The 21,900-nt window shown below is 41.3% G+C and overlaps 1 protein-coding gene across 1 annotated transcript in view; it reads right to left on the reverse strand.

The window, feature by feature from the left end:
- Window positions 1–20,632: 20,632 nt before the first annotated feature.
- LOC140502735 (uncharacterized) overlaps window positions 20,633–21,900 on the reverse strand; it is a 45,181-nt gene continuing 43,913 nt past the window's right edge. Inside the window, 1 exon segment of the mRNA XM_072606681.1 lies at window positions 20,633–21,899. Coding sequence (XP_072462782.1) covers window positions 21,778–21,899 — 122 coding nt within the window. The 3' untranslated portion in view covers window positions 20,633–21,777.

Genomic DNA, 21,900 nt, shown 5'->3' on the forward strand with positions numbered 1-21,900 from the left:
TCAAAAGAAGAATCTCGATAGAGTTTTACAAGAAGTTATTAAGGACAACTGTTCTGAAGTTCTAGAACAAGAAGAGAAAGGGGAGATGGAAAGAATCCACTGATCACACCCAAAAGAATCATGGGAAGAAAACTTACAGGAATGTCAGAGCTGTTTCCAAATTCCCAGGTTAAAGAGAAAAGACAATCAGGGAAAAAGGAAAAGAAGTTCCATGTTCTAAAGTGATGGCAGCAGCTCTCTTTGTGGTGGCAAAGAACTAGAGACTGCATGGAAGTTACATGTATACAATAATTTTACATATACATATATTCCTAATTGTGTCTAAGGGTAGCCACCTCTAAGGCAGTGGCTGGAGGTGTGGGAAGAGAAAAGAAATGTACATGATAATTTGTGATATATAATATGCACACACACACACACATATATAGACACACACACACACACAAAGTTGTGTAACGAAAAGGGACAGGAAGCTGTGCACAGACTGCACTCACCACGGGAGGGCAGCTGTGGCTTTCAGGTGCCATTCCCTCCAGGCTCCCTGCTGGGGCCAGGTCTGGGTCCTCTGCAGACTGACCTGGGCCCGGAAAATGATCCCAGAGGGGCAGAGGTCTTGCTCTTCTCTTTCCAGGGCAGCAGGCTGGCTTACAGGGATTCGCAAGAGTGTAACTGTTCCACAGCAGTTACAAAGGCCTTGGCCCTGCCCTCAGGGGAGAGACTCCACTCTACAGAGGGAGGGAGGAGGCAGGGAGAGTCAGGCTTGGAAATGGTGATGAACAGGAAGACTCCTTCCCTCCCTCCTTTATGTATTTCCTCTTGCCCTCCTTCCCCATTCTGCCACAGAGACCCAGGAGGCAGAGGGGACTTGGGATCCCAGATGGGATGAGACCAGTCAGAGCCTCAATGGCTCTTCAGTCAGAGTTCTCCCTCCACATGGTCCTCTGCCCTCCCTACATCCCCTCTCCCTGACTGAGAGACACATTATCTAGACTACAGACGGACTGCTTAATCTAAGAGAAAGGGAAGCTGGGGAAGGTTGAGGAGGGGGAGGGCTCTTGAATGACCAGGTGAAGCCTGAGGATGCCAGACTACATCCAGTCTGGGATTCAGCCCCCTGGCATGGGACCTGAGGCAGGGCAGCAGAAGGCCTGGGGAAGGGGAGCAAGTATAAGGTCTGAAAGGCAAAGCCATCTGACATAGCTCATGGAGGGACGTCAGGGACACTAGAAGGACAGAAAGGGTCCAGGGGCACACTGAGCCTGGGGAAGCAGGATGACTTACTAGGAGCTGGGGAGGACTATTGGGATGCTCTAGTAGAGCTTAGGCTTGGAATCCCTAAAGAGAAACTGGAGAGAGGGAGTCACATGTCTGGGATCTAATAGGGAAGCAGCCCCAAGAGCCATTGATGAAGATCAGGGAAGCCAGGAAAGAGCTTTGGTACCTGTGCCCAAGCCTGGATAGGTAGGTAGGAAGGTAGGATTCTTGGATCTCCAAAGGGGACTGGATCTGAAGGCAATACAGCAAAGAGAGAGGACAGGGGGCCTGACAGGAAGGCTGAAATTAGGACTCCCAGAGTCTCATGGGCAAAGTCTGCTGTCTGGAAAAGTATTATCCAATGGTAAATCTGGGGAAGGTGAACCAGGAATTTAGGAAGTGATGGGGAATCTGGGAAAGATGCAGGGGCAGGAAGCTTATGCAGGATCCAGGCTTTGGAAGAAGGTGTGCTCCTGGCACACTTGTATGACACTTACCATGAGGTCAGATGAGGAAAATGAGACTGAATTGCAGGAGTAGCCAGAGGCAGCCAGGAAATAGAGGTAGGGAGAGCTCTGGCTGAGATCTACCTGGAACCTGCACAGAGTTGGGTCCAGAAGGCAGAGTGATCTCATCTCTGGGGAAGAAGAGGAAAGAGATTTTAGGTGTAGGGAGAGCAGAGCTCCCTGGGCTCAAAGACTTCTTGCTCCTGGCCAGCTCACCGTGGGAGGGTCTTCCCATCCCCAAGGGCACCACCCCTTCAAGTCCCTGAGGTCCCCAGGATGACTGGGACCTTTCCACCAATCACACCCAGGGCTAGGGCTCAGAGATCCTGGCTGCCTCCCCTCTATAAGCCCTGCCCTCTATTCCATGCAATGTCTTCTCCAGTGCCATGATCTCTCCTCTACCTTAAACTCCTCCCATGCCTCCAAACTCCACCCCCCCACGTGAGAGCTTCTCCTCTCCAGTGTCTCCACTCCCTCCTTTCCTTCCTCCCTCTACACTCACCACCTCCTCCTTCTGAGCAGATAGAGTGCCAGGATAAAACTAGCAGCAGACTCCCTGAAATTAATACTTCAATTACAGAGGGAGGGAGGAAGCAGGGAGGGCTAGACTTGAAAAGTCAGATGCTTTGAACGGGATGGCTACTTCCCTCCCTCTCCTGCTCTTTCTCTTTTGTCCACCTCCCCTCCCCATCATTCTGTAGAGACCCAAGAGGTACAGGGGTTTTGGGGATCCCAGGTGGGATGAGACCAGTCAGAGCCTCAGTGAGCCCAGAGTCAGAGCTGGCCCTCCACCTTGTACTCTGCCCTCCCTACATATGGAACCAAGGATGAACAACATTCTGTAAGGGGGAGTGGCTGCCCCCTAGTGACCCACTGGCCAGTCCCAGTTGGACAATACTGCTATCGCCTTCCTTCCTTCCTTCCTTCCTTCCTTTCTTCCTTCCTTCTTTCCATGAGAGACAGTAAGTTGTTTCCACAGTAAGTTACTGTTAATTGATGAACTCATTGAGAATAAGTTAGAAATAAGAAGGCCAGCAGACTGCAGAATCATGAAACAGAGTGGCCTTCAGAAAATTACAAAATGTTTGATAAAGGGACCGAATCTACAGTTAGCTGGAACTAACCAAGAAGAAAGACCTAGAGTTACTTGGAGAAGACTTTTCTTCACTGCACTTGCTTAATGAACTTCATGCATATAAGCAGGCACACTCCCCATAAAATTATCCCTCCATTTTCTGATTGTGGGTCTTATGTTAAAGTATGTTTGGGAGGCAGAATCACACTAAGGGGGGGTTACATAATGACCATGTAGAGAAAATGGTGACCTAATGGAGAATGGACCAGTCCATCTCCTGGTGGGAGGATCTGTCTTGAACTAATGGTATGTAGCTCACCTTGCTTCTGTATTCAGTGCTCCCTCCTCCTGAAAAGAGGGTGGGGCCTCACTTTGACCCAAGTGTTCAATTCCTCTGAACTCTGCTGTAATAAATTTCCCTTGATACCTTTTTAGTGCCAAGGGTGTTTCTAACAATTGGTGTCCAACATGGGGCACAACTTGCTGGCTTTGGACAGTGAGATAAGTGAGATAAGAGTGAGATAGGACACCATGAGGGAGAGAGCTCCTGTTAAGATTTTAACAGTACCTGTGGTTGAATCTGCTCAGTTCAGACACAAAACCTTGAACCATGTTCAGAGAGTTCAGAGGAACTGGAGGAGGAACCTGCTGGCCGATCACACAAGGTGATATATCAGAGAAAGGTATGAACAGTCCAGGAATTCCCACTCCAGATAGGTCTTTTACTGATGAGTGGAATTTGGCTGTAAACTCTTTGTTGGTCAGACCCCTGCCCCAGAAGTCCACTACAGGTTGGCCTGAAGCTGACCAGTGAACACCCCAGAGTCCCGGGAATCTGTGGATTCAGACAATGGAGGGGTGAGTTCTAGGTTTAGGGGGGAGAAATTCCCGGGAAGACATTCTCCCTTGAGAGAATGTTGGATATTGGGAGGGCACTCCCAGGAAAGAGGGCATGAATAAGCAAGCATTTTAAAGATAATGGTTCCAGGAGGGGGATAAAGAATCCTCTGAGTATTCCTTCAGAAATGCTAGCAGATTGTGTCAGTGCATCTGCCCTGGAGTAAGGATTTTAAGTGGCCAAAAGAACTGATTCTAGGATCTGTATTGCTCTGTCTGTATATGTTATGTTGTTTCATGTGAATGAAATTCTGTGTTTTGCCTGACACTTTGTAAGGTTGTAAATTTAGCCAGCTAGCCAGCAAGAGCAGAAAGGTTGAGCTGCAGTGTCCTTGAAGTGCCTCATTACCTCCCTTCTCCAACCCTTCCAGATCAGTTTCAGAGGAGCATAGAGACAGTGAGGGAGAGAAAAATAATTTTTACTGTTTAGTTTATATGGTTGGTAATAACAGGTAAAGAAGTGTAAGAGAAGTGTCAGGTAAGGGGTAGAAAGCAAGAAGTTGTGTGCATTTTTAAGGGGCTTTAATCAAAGCAGGTAGAAATGAGAGGAGTTTGGGTACTGTGTGATCAAAGGGCTGAAAGAAAGAAAAGAAAAGAAAAGAAGGAGAGAAGGAATTTCTCTTTTTCTCTCAGACCAAAGAGAGACAGGTTAACTAGCATTTAACCATTTCCTGCCTCACCCAAGGGAGAAGCTTTTGTGTAATGTGATACAATCAAAAGTTATCTGAGTTCATTCTGGTCATATTTGGAATTGTGAAAAGGTGAAATGTGTCACTTTTAACTTAGTGTTAAAGACAGGCTAGAATTTATTAAACTCTGGTGGAAATAAGTGGAAGGTTAGTAAGTAAAAAAATCTCAAGCAGTTTTGAATTTAGGTTTAATTAGGTCTTGAGGCTAAAGTTGGTACTTTCTGTTCAAATTCAGTCAATATATCTGATACCAGACAATGTGTTTAAAGTGGCAATAATAACAGTAATAATAACAGTAATAGGATAGGGATAACACTTTAGGACAAGGAAAAAGGGTTAATTAATTGATTTATTTATTTTTGCAGAGGGGGAGGGGAAGAAATGTGCCTTTCTTGGTATGTAAATTGTTAGACATCTAACTCCCTCTAGTTTTTAAGGTTCAAGGTAGGATAAAATGGCTAGAGATTTTATTTTCTTTCGGAATATAAAGGAGACTAAAAGGTAGTCTGAGTAAAGGTAGAAAAGAAAAAGGAAGAGCCTGAAGAAAAATGCGAGATGGAGGAACAGTGGGCCCATGTGCTTTCAGCCACTCCCTTCCCCGTATTATTTCAAAAGATTTGGGTATGTTGAAAGAGTACAGAGGAAATGAAAATTTGTAGCCTGATGGGAAAACCAACAGATAAAGTTATAGAAAGTTTTATTAAATTTAAGAATGGGTACTGACTGGGGTAAAGATATTGACTATTGTGATTGGTAATTGTTACAGTTCAATTAATTATTAAGTTTCCAAGTTCCTTGCTTGGAGGGGAAGTCAAGCCCACTTAGTTGACACTGGTTCAAAATTAATAAGATCTCTTTTACCTGGGCTGAAGACAGTTGGAATATTAATTTCAGCACATTTTTTAAACATAATTTTAAACTTTTTAAGAAAGGAGAAAAGTTATTCAGAATGAACTTAAATATGTGCAAATATATATATATATAACACATATCTATATCTATAGCTGTATATATAATTAAAATGCATATATACTGTTATTTGGCATTTATGGTTGTATGGTGCTTAACATAAAGGACTGCAGTATAAGCTATTTATTACAGACCTGATAACTTTGAAATGGGTTCTAAATGCCCAAAGGAATAAAATAATTTCTGGAAATGCATTTGACGTGTTTCTACACTGGATTGTATTTCTATATGAAGTTGATAATTTGAAACATATTTGTTATAAATAATCAAGAAGTTATATTGAAGGATTATCAGGTGATGGTGTGTGTCCATGTGTTACAAGGAAATGAATTTCTGTGCAAGGTGATGTGGGAATGCATTTACCTAAACAGGTAATGGTTTGTTTCAAGTGTAATTTATCTAAATGTTGTTATATTAGGAATTGCATTGTTAAATTAATGATGAATGGGTTAGGAAGCTGTAAAGTAGTGGGAAGTTCTTATGAATTCTGTGCAGAAATTGCTGTGCTGTAAATTTTCTGTAGAGAAAATGAAAACCCTTGAAAGAAAACAAGTGTGATTTTTAAGCCTGTTTCATGTAAACATATGTTTGTCTATGTTTATCTGGAGGGTTATGCTCTACTACATTAACTGTGTAATAATTTAGAAACAAAAAGGACTTAAAGTGGTTTTAATGCATTCCAGTGTATAAAGGTTTATTTTTGCGTTAGGGAAGGCATTTTTATCAAAAGTATTCTGCCCTCATTTATGACATTGGTAAGATGGTTAAGTAAGTTATTTGGAGTTACTGTTTTAATCCCAAAACCTAAAATTGTTAATTGATTACTGTGTATGGAAAGGAGGGGATTGGGTGAAAACTGTATTTGGATTGCCTCTGCCCATTCAGAATAGTCCTCCTCTAGGTATGGAGAGTCAGTGGACAGGGGCACTAGCATGAGACCCTCTCCCTGGGTCTCTGCCAATTCCCCTTACCTTGTAAAATTGCCAAGGCCCTTGGAAACTATCTGTGTGGGCAAGGTCATTAACCCAAGGAACAGAACTTGTTTGGGTTATGTAGTTCTTGAACAAGGAAAGGATTTTTAACAAGTGGCTTTCATACAAGGACAAATGTAAATTTGAGAAGGAAAGATGTTAAATGGAATCCCTTATGTTTGTAAGTCCTGGTAAATCTTTATTACTTATTACAACTCCATGAGAATAAAATAACTTTATTTGTCTCTAAGCTGTGATTAGTGAAACTTGCTGTCTGAGTTCCTGGGACCATCATTGATCTTGTTTTGAGTTTGAATGTGGGTAAAGTAGTCTGCATTAAATCAATATCTGGGGAATGCCATTAGCTTCTCAGAGAGAGTAGGTGAAATGTTATTCCTGAGTCTGATTATCTAGTCATGTCCTTGCTTTTCCTTTCTGTGGGATATTTCTGAAATTAAAACAAGCAGTAGATATAAATTGGATTGCGATTGTATTTATTCAGGAACTAGAACAAGTATGAAAAAGTATGCAAGCTCCTTAAGGCTTGCTTTAAGATGTTCCTCAACCAATGTGAGATTATAGTCATATCTGAGACTGATTATTGGAGCTTGCTCTTTTAAGGTTTTATGGGATTATTAATTGACTGCTCTTCTGAGTCTAACTCCAGGTGTGGATAGTAAGAAAGTGCCTCTGAGCCACTGATCAATGATGCCAAGGAGCCTGTGAGATGCTGGCATGAACTGCAAAAAGGTGATCTCATGGAAAGGTTGGGAGAATGAATTTTCTGCCTGAGCTGAGGTAGGATTCTCCTGACTCAATTTCCCACTGACACCTGGCAAACTTGAAGCCTGGCTAAGTGCCAGTTGACAATCTACACAACATCTCCCTGAAATTGATGTGAAGTTAAGGAAATATTCCCTTGCTCCAGCTATGTCCCCACTGTTAATGGCAAACTCCTATAATCTAAAGTTTTGTAAGCATAATACCAGATCTATTAAATAATAGGATGGTAGGGGTACGTCTGAGGTTAAGATGTAACTCCAAGATTAAGCTATTAGGCTTAGGATTTTAGATCAACCAAAATAAGTTAGGGTTCTTTAATGCTTAGTATAGCATGGAGACAATCAGGTAGAGGCCTTGTGAAGTTAGCATGTCTAGGTAATATTATTCTTGTCTCATTTGGTTAATGTTGAAAAAAAAATGGTTTGTAGTCTAACTTGTAAATGTCTGAAAGAAGTATGGCATGACCAGAAGTTGGAAATGTTTATGACTTGATATGTACTGTGTTATAAATTGATCACTTACTGTATTTATGTAGGTATTAGAGGCTGTTATTAATTTCTTACTGAAATCTCATCCTTTTGATGGGGGACTAAATAACGGAGAATTGGCCAAAGTTCCAATTTTAATTGTGTAAAAGTGATACAAGGTATAAGCCTTAAGAATGGTAATTCACAAATTGTGTTAGAACCAATTTTGTAGGAGAATGGACACTGGAAAAAGGACTTCTCCAAAATATGGCAAGAAGATACTCTGCTGAAGGCGGCTTGATTGAACATCCAGACCAGAAAGCTGCAACAGATGATGATTTCTCTCTGCCCCCCTCCCCACTGCTGTATGAGATGAAACTTCTAAATGGACAATTCATTGATTCACCTTTTTCTTTTGGGTCTGTTTCTGTATTTATGAAGGGGACTGCTTCCTTGTAATTTGTCAATGTGTCCATCAGCCTCTCTGACTTTCTATTTGAAGGGGAGAGAGATGAAGGGAAGAATTCACATGAGAGATGGAGTATTAAAAATGTGGAAACAAAATTTTAAGGAGGGAAATGTTAAGATCTATGGAAAGAACCACAGGAAATTGTCTATCAGATGAGGAATGTGAACTGATGCTAAAAAGGTTTGAAGAAAGTATTAGGGAAAAAGTGTGGAAACATAACTCACATTGAAAGAAAAGGAGGAATTGTGAGAGACAGCAAAGGTGAAGGTTCCACAGAAGTTGCTATTAGTTGATGAAGTCACTGAGAGTAAGTCAGATAACAGGAAGGACAGCAGACTGCAGGTGGGCTTAACCAATCAGGAGACAGACAGTGACCTTCAGAAAGGTACAAAGTTCTTGAAAGAGGGACCAAATCTATAGCTAGCTGGAACTAGCCAGGGAAAGTGACCTAGAGTTCCCTGGAGAAGGCTTTTTCTTCAGTGTGCTTGCTTAATGAACCTCATGCATATAAGCAGACATACCCCGCATAAAATTATCACTCCATATTTTGATCATGAGTCCTATGTTAAAGCATGTTTGGTAGAGGGGATCACACCAAGAGTGATTACGTAATGGGTATGTAGAGAAGATGGGCACCTAATGGAGAATGGACCAATCCATCCCCTGGTGGGAGTATCTGTCCTGAGTTAACAGTATAAACCCAATCTGGTTTCTGTACTCAGTACTCCCTCCTCCTGAAAAGAGGGGTGGGGGCCCACTTGGGCCAAAGTGTTCAATTCCTCTAAACTCTGCTGTAATAAATTTTCCTTGATACCTTATTAGTGTCAAGGATGCTTCTAACACTTCTTTCCTCCTTTCCTTCCTTCCTTTTTCCTTGCTTGCTTCCCTCCTTCCTTGCTTCCCTCCCATCAATCTTTCTCAATCCCCTCTTCTTTCTCCCTGCTCTCTTCCTTCTTTCTTCTATCCCTTCTTCCTGCTTTCCTTTGTTCCTCTCTCACTCTGTTCCTCCCTTCTTCCATCATGGGAAGTTATACCATTACATGTGGGAGTTCTGTCCAAAGGAATAGAAATTTTGATTTCTTAAACCTTTCAGGATATCTTAGTTTTGGGGGCTAGATTTTTTCTTTCCCATTTATTTATTCTATGAGTTTTTAAAAACTGGGACAATTAACTCTCATCTCATGTTGTCTTCAATTATGACTTCTTATAATCAAGCTCTGACAGGCCAGACTTTGTTAAAGCCAGTTGGGATTCACATGGAGCTACTTGGTGATGCCATTATACCCAAATCACTCTGGCTCTTACTGACTGGCCAAGAATAAGTCTCACCCCAAGTTTCACTTACTCATTTTTGGGTGTTGATGTTTCATAGTGAGTGCAAATAGAATTTTTTTCCTGTTTTAATCAAAAACCCTGAGGATCTTCTCCTTCCAGTATGATTCTTTTGAGAAGGAAAATATTTAGCCTCATTTCTTGCCTAGCCTTCAGTCTCTGAATGGGTATAGCCTCAGACAAACTGAGGCTAGGAAAGAGTGTAACTTAAAAAGATAAAGGCTGCCCACTGCCTTCAGGGTCATCAGCAGTTGTCCTGACCTATGTCTTGCCCCTGGATTCTGAATGAATTTGGGAAAGAGAGAGAAGCTGATGACTTTGGACACTTTTGCCTCACTCAAGTCATGACATCAGCCTCCTCATGACATTGGTCCTCTAAGGGAAAGACAAATGAACAACAATGCAGACCCAGGAGGCAGAGGGGCTTGGCATCCCACATGGGATTAGATCAGTCATAGCCTCAATGGCTCCTCAGTCAGAGCTCTCCCTCCACATGGCCCTCTTCCCTACCTGCATCACTTCTTCCTGACTCACAGATACATTATCTAGAGTACAGACTGCCTGAATGATGTAGGAGGGAATCTAGAGAAGGTTGAGGAGGTGGAGGGCCCTTAAATGAGTGCACTATGGAATGATCAGGGGAATGCTGAAAGTGGGAGACAAAATTCAGTCTGGGATTTGGCCCCGTGGCATGAGACCTGAGGCAGGGCAACAAGAGGCCTGGAGAAGGAAAGTAGAGGTATGGTCTGGGAGGCAAGACCACCTAACAGCTCATGGAGGGATGTCAGTGACACTGGAGCTACGGAAGCGATCCAAGAGGACAGAGAGCCTGGGGAAGAAGGATGATTGTGTTCTGAGGTTTCAGTGTGAGGTGGGGAGGACTATTGGGATGCTGTGGTAGAGCTTAGGCTTGGAAGCCCTAAAGAAAAACTGGAGAGAGAGAGCCACATTCCTGGGATCTGATATGGAGAGTATCAGAGCCAAGGTTGCAGAGAAAGGGGGCTAGGAAAGAACTTTGGCAACTGTCTCTGGAGTGGGCACAGTAAAGGGGAGGACCTTGAAGCTGGTGGGGGGTTTTGCAATCAAAACTACTCTAACCAGTAAGCTGGTATGCCTGCCAAAAGGAATGAATGATAGGCTCATGACAATGAGATTTCCACTCGCTGGAAAATGTCATGCATCATTATCAGTGCCTATGCTTCCACCATGACAAACCCAGATGAAGTCAAAGAAAAAATTGATGAAGACCTAGAGACCCTTATCATCAATGTGCCAAAAGAGGACAAGCTTATAATTTTGGGTGACTTTAATCCTAGAGTAGGCTCAGACTATCAGACTTGGTAGGGAATCCTAGGGAGGAATGGAGTTGGAAACAGCAACAGCAATGGTCATTTACTGCTGAAGACTTGTGCATCGCATGACCTCATCACCAACACTGTTTTCTGTTTACCTAAACGCAATAAAATTTCATGGATGCACCCTCACAGCAAACACTGGCATCTAATAGATTATGTGACTGTAAGGAGAAGGGACAGACAAGATGTGAGAGTGACAAAGGCAATGCGTGGTGCAGAGTGCTGGACTGATCATAGACTCATCCTTTCCAAGCTAAATACTCGCATTCATCAAAAGAGACACCCGCAAGGCAAAATGACTACCAGAAGAATTAATGTCAAGAAATTAGAGTCTTCTCTGAGGGTGAGCAGTTTGCTGCTGACTTGGAGGGAAAGTTGAGCCAACATACAGTTGGCAACAGTGGAGCAGAAAAGGAGTGCGCAGCTTTCAGACGTTTGGTGTACAGCACTGCATTTTCTCATCCGGGTCAGAACACTCCCAAACACCTAGACTTGTTTGCTGAAAATGCTGGGAAAATTCAAAAGCTGCTCAATGAAAAATGAGAACACCACAGGATTTACCAGCAGGATAGTTCATCCACCTCTAAGAAGGCAGCATTTAATTCCATTAAAAATATAGTACAAGCAAAGGTTAGAGAGATGCAGGATTCCTGGCTCAGTAAGAAGGTAGATGAAATTCAGTTTTATGCTGACAGTAACAATCCAAAGCACTTTTATGATTCCCTGAAGGCTATTTATGGACCAAAAACTTATGGTGCATCACAACTACTCAGTCCTTATGGAGTCACATTGATTAGTGATAAGGACATGCTCCTAGAGAGATGGGCTGAACACTTCCATAGTGCTCTCAACAGACCATCATCAATCAATGCTGAGGCCATTGACTGTTTACCCCAGGTTGAAGTCAGTCCCTCCTTAGCTGAACTTCCAACTGAAGAAGAGGTTTTGAGGGTCATTAGGCTCCTTTCATGTGGCAAAGCACCTGGTGCTGATTCTATTGCAGCTGAGATTTACAAGGTAGGGGGACCACTGCTCATACAAAAGCTGAATGAAATTTTCCAGGTTATATGGCAAGAGGAGGTTATCCCCCAAGAGTTCAAGGATGCCTCCACTGTCCATCTCTATAAGGTTAAGGAAATAGACTGTCCTGTGACACTCACAGGGGGATCTCTCTCTCAGTCATTGCTGGCAAAATTCTTGCTAAAGTCCTCCTTTATAGGCTGATCCTTCACCTGGAAGATAGGCATATTCCTGAGAGCCAGTGTGGCTTCAGAAAGGGCCGAGGAACAATCAATATGGTGTTTGGTGCCCAATAACGCCAGGAGAAGTGCCAGGAGTAGAACAGAGGTATATACACAAAGTTTGTGGATCTGACCAAGGCCTTTGACACTGTTAGTCATGAGGGTTTATGGAAAATTATGTCAAAATTTAGTTGTCCAGAGAAATTCATCAATATCGTACATCAATTTCATGATGATATGTTTGCTTGAGTTCTGGATAATGGAGCTTTGTCCTTCCCAGTCACCAACGGAGTGGAACAGGGCTGCATGTTTGCTCCCATGCTTTTTAGTATGATGTTTTCAGCCATGTTGACAAATGCTTTCAATGAGGATGAACATGGCATCAAGGTCAACTACCATACTGATGGTAAGTTCTTCAATTTGACAAAGTTGCAAGCCAAGACAAAAGTGGAGGGAGTATTGGTGCATGATTTTCCATTTTCAGGTGGTTATGCACTCAATGTAGCCTCTGAAGCTGAGATATAACAAAGTACAGATCAATTTTCTGCTGCCTGTGCTAATTTTGGCCTAATAATTAACATTAAAAAAACACAGGTGCTCCATCAGACACCACCACACCATACATATGTGGAACCATCAGCTACAACAAATGGAGAAGTTTTGAATGCTGTGGATAAGTTCACTTACCTTGGTAGTGTACTTTCCAGGGATATACACATTGACAATGAGGTTGATGCACGCATTGCCAGAGCTAGCTCGATGTTTGGGAGGCTCTGAAGAAAGGTTTGGGACAGAAGAGTTCTTAGTCTGACTACTACACTGAAATCTACAGAGTTGTTGTGCTGATCTCATTGTTATATGCTTGGGAAACATGGACAATCTACCAGTGTCATGCCAGCAAAGTGAATCGCTTCCATTTGAACTGTCTTAGCAAGATTCTGAGGATCACCTGGCAGAATAAGGTACAGAAGTGCTTGCTTAAGCTGAAATGCCAATTTTTCAAACTATGCTTCAGAGAGCGCAAGTCCAATGTGCTGCACATATTGTTCAAATGCAAAATGTACACTTGCCAAAAAGACTCTTTTATGAGAACTTCCACGGGGCAGGCAATCATATGGTGGCCAAAAGAAATGCTACAAGGATATTCTCAAGGTCTCTCTCAAGAACTTTGGATTTGACTGTGCAGCATGAGAGACACTGGCACAGGACTGCTCAGCATGGTGTGCCCACATAAGAAAAAGCGCAATGCTCTTTGAGCAAAGCAGAATTGAGACAGCACAAAGTACACGCAGGATGCTCAGATTTGGGATATCCACCCCAAATATTCAAAAGGACTATCTGTGCTCAACCTGTGGTAGAGCATTCTGAGCTGGTATTGGTCTGATCAGTCACAGTCAGACACACTGAAATTTCAGTTTAAAATGGTGATGTAATTTTGGTCCTTTTTGAAGAGGAAGGACAACAACAGACCAAGGTGGGGTCATTAGGGTAGAACTGGTAGATCCTTACATGGGGCTGTCTGAAGGCAAGAGCTAGAGACAGGGAGACAGAAAATGTGGGTCCTGATAGGAAAGAGGAAAATAAGACTTCTGGATTCCTATCAGCAAGACTAAAGTATGGGAAAGTGTAGCCCAATAGTTAAGTTGGGGACTGTTAGCTGGACATTTGGGAGTCATCTGAAGTCTGGAAAAGAGTTGGAGGCAGGGATATCCAATAGAAGCCAGGCCAGGAGAGAGGTGTGGCCCTGGTGAACACCTTCCAAAGGCGAGATAGGAGGATGAGACCCACTCACAAAGGCAGCCAGCAGAGGACAGGACATTTGTAGGACCCTGGCTCAATCATACCCGGGTGACAACCCCCCAACCTGGTCATCCCTGAGAACTCTTTAAACAAATAATGATAATTTGTTTCAGAAAAATAAAAAGATCTTGGAAATTCTCCTTTTCTGGGATATCCTTTGGGGAATTAACAGGTATCTTCAGGCCTTCTCATTGGTAAATGTCATAAAATCTTATCAGCCCTGGGGAGGAAGTTGATAAAAGAAGGTTGTCTAATTCTGACTAGGTAACTAAGACTTCTCAGTATTCAAGAGGATGGACCATATAGGTATGATCTACATAACATCCCTTATGAATAAGCATATGGAGGCAATGAATAGATTTAAGGGATCAGATCAGGTAGACAGTGTCTGAAGAAGCATGGACAGAAGTTCACAACAGCAGATAAGAGGCAACAACAATAAAAAAATGTTGCAAAGAAAATGAAGAGCAAGAAACCAAAGGATATATGATGAGGTTCTAGAAATAGCTGAGGAAAGAAGGAAAGGGAAAGATCTACCCAAGTGAGTGCAGAATTCCAGAGAACAACAAGGAGAGATAACGGTTACTGAAATGAGAAATGCCAAGAAAAGAAAATAACAGAATGGATAAAATGAAATCTCTTCAAGAAAATCAGAGAGACCATTTCACATGGCAGGAAAGTTATGCTTTAGATTCTCTAAGCTAGACTTCAACAATATGGGAACCTGAGAAATAAAAGAAGAATAAGTTGGTTTTCAAAGAAGCAGAGGAAGTAGACACAAATTCATAACGCTAACCCTACATTCTTTGGATTATAATGAAATAAAAAGAATTTCAGAAAAAAAACCCACCTAAAGCCTATGACTTTATTGATCACAACAATATGTAGCAAGTCCTCAAAGAAATGTGAGTACCAAATCATGCCACATGTCACCTGAGGAACCTGTGTAAGGGCCAAGAGGCAACAGGTAGAACTGAACATGGAACAACTGACTGGTTTCAGATGAGAAAAGAATACAATGAAGTTGTATGTTGTCAGGCATTTTATTTAACTTGCATGCAAAGAACATCATGTGAAATGTCAGGTTGGAGGAATCAAAAGCTGGAATTGAGTTTGTTGGGAGAAATATCAACAATCTCAGATGTGCAGATGCTGCCACTCTGATGGCAGAAAGTGAAGAGGAATTAAGAAACTTCTTGATGAGGGTGAAAGAGGAGAGTGTAACAGCTGGCTTGAAACATAAGGAAATAAGGAAAGACTAATTCAAAGCAGTAACTATGACCAAATTGTTTACTTACAATATTTATTACTAATAGTATTCTCAAAACTCTTGTCATTACTAAGGTAATCTGAAAGAAAACTTGTTGCTTATTTTACAATGGGGTGATTCTAAAAAGCAAAATTGGTTATGAAAATGTAAAAAGAAGCAATTATGTCATAAAAGTAGGCCATGAAACGAAGAACTAATACAAAGGAGACAGGTGGGGATGGAAGGTTGGTAATGGCGGAAACTTAGTCTCATCTGGATTAAAGAGGAAACAACAAAGAGGTTTAGAAGTCTACTGAACTTTGAGAAGGGTGATAAAACTAGAGGATAGTGTTGGAGAAGGAATTTTGGGTGTATAAAATAAAATTAAGAGAGTGGGCAGAGAAGATAAGGGAGGAGATATTAGAAGGGTAAGTAAAATAAGCAAGAAGAGGGTAAAAGCAGAAGACATTGTAGGAAGGACAGGGTAAAAAAAGAGGCTGAGAAGGAAAATAGTGAGTAAAAATAAGCTAAAGGGAAATTCACAAATAGCAATTAGAATTTTCTTAAATCTCTAAGAATCATTCCCCAATTGATAAATCAATAAATGATAAGAACAGGGAGTTTTCCAATGAAGAATTAAAAGCAATTTAAAGTCACATAAAAATGTTCTAAATCATTTTTGATTAAAGAAATGCAGATTAGAACAACCGTGAGATGTCCTCATGCATCCACCAGATTTGCTAAAATGATAGAAAGGGAAATTGATAAATGTTGACGAAAAAGTGGAAAAATGGGGCCACTAATTCATTATTGGTGGAATTGCAAAATGATCCAAACATTTTAGACAGAAATTTGCAATTTTGCCCTCTGGCCATGCCAGTACTTGGACTATGTGCAAACAAGATTAGCAGAAAAAGGAAAAGAGCCTACATGTTCGAAGATGTTTATGACAGCTCTCTTTGTGCTGACAAAAAACAGGAAATGGTAGGGGTGTCCATCAGTTGGGGAATGGTTGAAAAAATCGTTGTATATGATTGTGATGGAACACGATTGCACCGTAAGAAATGATCAGCTCAAGATTTTAGAAAACCATGGAAAGATCTGGGTGAAATACCAAAGAGTGAAATGAGCAGAACCTAGAGAACATTGTATATAGTAAGAGCAACATTGTTTTAAAAATGGTTTTGAGTGAAGAAGTTATTTTGTCTACCATAAATATGTAAATTAGTGAAAAAGCACATACGAAGAAATATTCTCTTCATCTAGAGAAAGAAGTGATAAAGAGAAATAGATAGAATAATTACATATATACAGATATATATAAGTATACACACACGTATGTATATATAACTATTTGTGCCTAAGAGTAGTGATTTCTAAGGCAGGGAGTGAGGTAAGTAACAAAGAAAACAATTGTATGACAATTTTGTTGTTGAAAGGAATAGCAACTTGGCCACAGTAGGTTTGAAGTTTTATATATAATTTTTTATTGTATGTTAATTATGTTATGGAAATGCTGATTTTATTCCTAAAAAATTAAAATAAAATAAAATAAAAATTTAAAAAGCTGACTTGGTGCTTTTTTATATGTGTGTACACACATATGTATGTATGTACGTATGCATGTAAGATCCTGGCAACTGGTCCCATCACTTCCTGGCAAACAGAGAGAGAAGAAATGGAAGCAGCTAAGATTTTATGTCCTTGGGCTCCAAGATCCCTGAAGATGGTGACTGGAGTCATGAAACTGAAAGATGTCTTCTCTTTCAAATGAAAGCAACGGCAAATCTGGACAGCATGCTAAAAAGCCGGGACATCACCTTGCCAACAAAAGTCCATAGAGTAAAAGCTATGGACCTTCCAGTAGTATGACTGTCTGAGTTGTAGTATAAGGAAAGCTGAGCACCACAGAATCAAATTAAATTGTGGTGCTAGAGAAGATTTGGAAGAGTCCCTTGGATAGAAGAAAGGTGATACCAGGCAATACTGAAAGATATTCATTCAGGCTATTCAGTGGAGGGTCAAACACTGAAGCTGAAATACTTTGGTCATGTGATGAGAAGGGGGATTCATAAGGAAAGACCCAGATGTTGGGAAAGACAGAAAGAAAAAGGAGAAGGGGAAAGCAGAGGATGAGATGGATAATGTCATGGAAACATCTAGAGACGTTGGACAGACTGAGAGATAGTGGAGGCTAGGTGGCCTGCTGTAGTCCACGGGGTCATAAAGAATTAGATATGACAGAATGACTCCACAATAACATATGTTCTACACACTTCAAGCCCCTTTAAGGTGATACAGAAGTAGCTAGATGGGTGCCATAGTGCATAGCACAGTGTCCTTGAAATCAGAAAGACTGAACATCATGAGTTCAAATCCAGCCTCAGCCACTTACTAGGTATATGACCCTTGACCCTGTTTACCTCAGTTTCCTCATCATTAAAACGAACTGCACAAGGAAATGACAAACCACTCCAGCATCTTTGCCAAAAATATCACCCCATCCCAAAATGGGGTCACAAAGAATCAGATACGACTGAATGTATAGAATGTGTAGTATATGTGTGTGTGTGTGTGTGTGTGTGTGTGTGTGTGTGTGTGTGTGTAAGGACTAATTATCACAAGGAAAATCAAGTGAACGGAAGTACAAAGCTCTGAGCACTAGCAGTTTAGTAGTTAACACGATTTAGTAAAAAAAAAAAAAAAAAGAGGGCCAATAGCTTCTGTATGGAGCTCCAAGTCCTGGAGGAGAAGCAGTCTCCCATTCTAAAGAAAAGAACAAGGGATAGAAGTTGGCAGGTGGGAAAAACAGGATAAATGGTTAAAGCATCATGGGAGCAGGAAGAATAGGATGGGCTGAAAGTCTGATATGTGGGCTGGAAACAGCCCCTCAGTTTCAGGTCAATCTGAAAAAGGTGACCCTTTCCACCTGGATTTTGCAAAAATAACTAGTGGCAGATAACAAATTTCCTCTAACTATACGAAAATACCTCGAGACAATATTTCCAGGAATAGTGTCATCCTGCCTGGGAGAAATAACAAAAGATGGTCTGGAATTGAATTAGGAAACTTGCCACTATAGAAGATAACACATTTCCCTGACACAAAGAGCTGGTGCTGAGATAATGATTCCTTTTGAAGTAAAGTGTCTTAAGAGAGCCCTGCATTTTTAAACTTAGCTCAGAGTTTTTCTGCAATTAAAAGGGATGGATAGGAAAACTGCACTTTTGCATTTAACTGAGAGAGGGAATATTGAATTTTGGACCTCCTTATCTTCTTCACCCAGATTGTGGCTGTTCTAGTTCTGAAAGAGGAAGGAAGACTTCAGGGGGTGATTTCTGAATTGCAAATGAGTTGGATTTAAGTGAACCAGAGCTGTGCACAGTCATGAGCCTCTCTTTCTCCTCCAGGGGCAAGAGTTAGGACAAGACAACTGGTAATGGCCCCCCATTTCTACCTGATCTGTAAATGTATCCACAGCTAGAAGATTTTAGGGTCCCAAAGCTGTTGTTCCACCATTGTTAGCAAATACTGATTACAAAATTAGAACATTTTAGAAAGCAAATTATCATCCAGTTTGCCAGCTCCCTCTCTCATGTGTCAAGGAAGTCAGATGTTTTGCTGATCAACCCACTTTCTGAACTCTAGCTCTCCTCTCTTGGGATAATGTCCACTGCTGATGCTTCTCACTAAGAAATGGTATAATAAGATGAGAAACTGAACTGGCCACATGGTAAGGATGAGGGCTACTAGGTGAAAAGCCAGAACACTCCACAAGTCCCCTTGAAATGTCAGGAGAAAGTCAGGAAGGACTCCATCATATTGGATGGATCCTCTGTGGTGAACCTATGTGAGGACATGGGCAAGAGGCACATCACACAGGATGGAGAGACAGACATGGATGATTTGAGATCTACATTGCTGGAAGGAGCTTCCACACTAAAGAGATCACACATCTGGCCATTGGAATATTTGAGTGAGTCGCTGTTTATAGTGATTTTCTTGGTTGTGCTTACTTCAATCTGTGTCATTTCATTTACATATTCCCCTTTCTCTGAATTCTTACTCTCCACTGTTTCTTATGACAAAATAATATTTCAATACATTCATGTACCACAACTAGTTGAGACATTCTCCAATGGATTAGTACATATTTTGTTTCTCTTTTGCATCTACTTCATTTTTTTGCAATCAATACAAGCACTGCAATGAAGACCTCAGTGTAGATAGAACCTTTCTTTGACTTCCTGCAGGCGGATCTCTGTTATGCAGTATGGGCATTTGATCACCTTATAATAAATGATAGTTCCAAATGACTTTACAGAACAGTTGCACCAGTTTGCAAGTATATACCTTGTGTTACTGTGCTTCTAATTTTACAGTCCCCTAACACTATGTTCATCTTTTGTCATCTCTGCCAATTTGATGGATGTAAGGTTGAACCTCAGAGTTAAAACTTTTCATTTTTAAAAGCATCATAATGAAAGATACTTTGTACCTGAATAGATATGACAAGAAATTTACTTGACTGGTTGCACAGAAAGAACTGCTTGGTGCGGAATGACATGCAACTTTGTAATGTTTAAGACTCTCCAGGTTGCTCTCTCTCCAAATAGCAGTCATGCCCAGAAGGCTTAGTGAAATCATGTAATGCATTAGCCCTCACCTGAAGGTCAGGTTCCAGCAGTAAGCAGCAGTGAAGTATCAGATTCATCTTTAAGCTTCCCTTTGGCTTCTCAGATCCACAGGATCAAATGATCTAGAAGTGGAAGAGACTTCAGCGATTACCCGGTCCAGTATCCTCAGTTTTTCAGAACAGGGAACCAAGACCCAGTTAAGCTAAATTACTTTTCCAAAGCCACAGAAGTACAGAACCAGAAGAATTTCACCCCATGGCCCCTGACTTCAAATCTAGTGCTCTCTCCACTCCACCATAATGCCTTTCATGTAGGTAACTAGGTGGAAAGGAAGGATCCAGTATACCGAAGAAGCTATCAATTATATAAGCAATCTTTGATTCTTCCTTACTTTCTGTTCCCATGAAGTTATATCTAGAACAGGCTAATTATGGATGATATCAGCACCAACACATGTTCTCTTCCTAATTATTTTTCCTTTTTGTTTTAATGTGTTTACATTCAAAGAAGAATGAGCAAAAGCAACAAGAGGCAGATTTCAGCCTGATATGATGAACAGTGTCCTAATGAAGGGCTGCTTTCTTGGCTGGCCTTCAAGCAGAAATATTTTCAGAGATGCCTCTGCAGGAATGAGTCTGGACCAGGTGGCCTCTGAACGCCCTTCCAACTCAAGATTTTCTTTTTTTTTCCTTTCCACTGCTTTTTTTAAAAAATTAATTTTATTTATTTTCAGTGTTCTACAATCATTACCATATAACTTAGATTATTATTTTTCCCTCCTCCCCCCCTCCCTCCCCAAACCGGCATACAATTTTATATAGGTTCTACACAAACATTCCTATTACATACATTTTCACTACAGTCATGCTGTGCAGAAGAATTAAATTGAATGGGAGAAATCATACAACAAACCAAAACGTAATACACACACACAAAAATGAACTACTACATTCTATAATTGAATATCACAGCTCTTTCTCTGGAGGTGGAACCAATTCAAGATTTTTTGATCAATACAGTCACAAGGAACAAGAAGTGGGCTTGGGTCCTCATTAGCATTCAAATGAGTTTCATTAGAAACATTTCTTATGGTCAGTGGTTTCCTTTTCTGGCAAAGCAAGATTCTTCTGACTTTCCTTGGTAAGAAAATATAGACACTTCCCATAATGCCTCTTGAATTGCTCCCTCATGTCCAACCTGTTGGTCTCTGAACTGGAAACCATCACTCTGATGAGGGTGCTGACATCAGGACCTGAGCCCTTCATTGATCTGTACAGAGCAGGTGACAAGCAGTCCAGATGCCACTGACATGGAACTGCTTTCTTTTAGCTTTCCCTTGCAGGCTGGCAGAGCAAGGGTAACTATGGGAAACTTGGTAGGTAGAGATTGCAAGGCCTTTTACCTGCCTAGAAGGGGCTGCATTGTTGACACAATGGTTCTGCTCTGCCGCAAGTCCATCAGAGGAATCTCTGCCTCATCATCATGATTGTTGGGTCAGAAGGCAGAAAAGATCTCAACTAATGAGAAGTTTCTTGACCATCATATACAGTGGCCTCTATGTAGGCTGAATACATACATGGAGGTGGAATCTGGGAGAACACAACATTCCCCTAAAATGCCCCAATTTTAATGTCCTTGATCAAACAAATCTGATTTCCTCCCTTCACCAAAGATTGTTCCCCACTTGACATAATATTGACACAGAATCTTTTCCTTATTCTGAAGACATTCTATTACTGAGAACATCCAGATATGTCGTCTCCGATAGTTCCATAGATTATCAGCTTACTGCCTCCTGCTCTGGTTTTGCAACCTGGAGGGTTGGCATACATTATTTTCCTTCTCTCACCTTTGTGTTCTAGTCAGACATGAAACCCAAACCTCCATGTTCTAGAGAGAGGCAAGTATCCACTGAGCACATTCATAAGGTTTCTTTTCACTATAAATCCTGTATGAGAGGAAAAGAGATGATCTCTGGCTAAAAACCTTCCCACAAGGAGTCTATAGATGGCTTGTACCCACAGTGAATGTGCTGCTAAGAAGCTCTGTATTCCAATTCAAAGCTTTTCCTTATTTAGGTCAGTTAGAAGATTCCTTTATCTCCCGTGAATTCTCTGATGCTAAAGAGGAGACACGTTAGCCTGAAGGCTTTACTGCAAAGATTACATTCTTCAGGTTTCTCTCCAGTGTGGATTCTCTCATTGGC

This window comes from Notamacropus eugenii, chromosome 4, assembly GCF_028372415.1.
Source record: "Notamacropus eugenii isolate mMacEug1 chromosome 4, mMacEug1.pri_v2, whole genome shotgun sequence".
NCBI lineage: Eukaryota > Metazoa > Chordata > Mammalia > Diprotodontia > Macropodidae > Notamacropus > Notamacropus eugenii.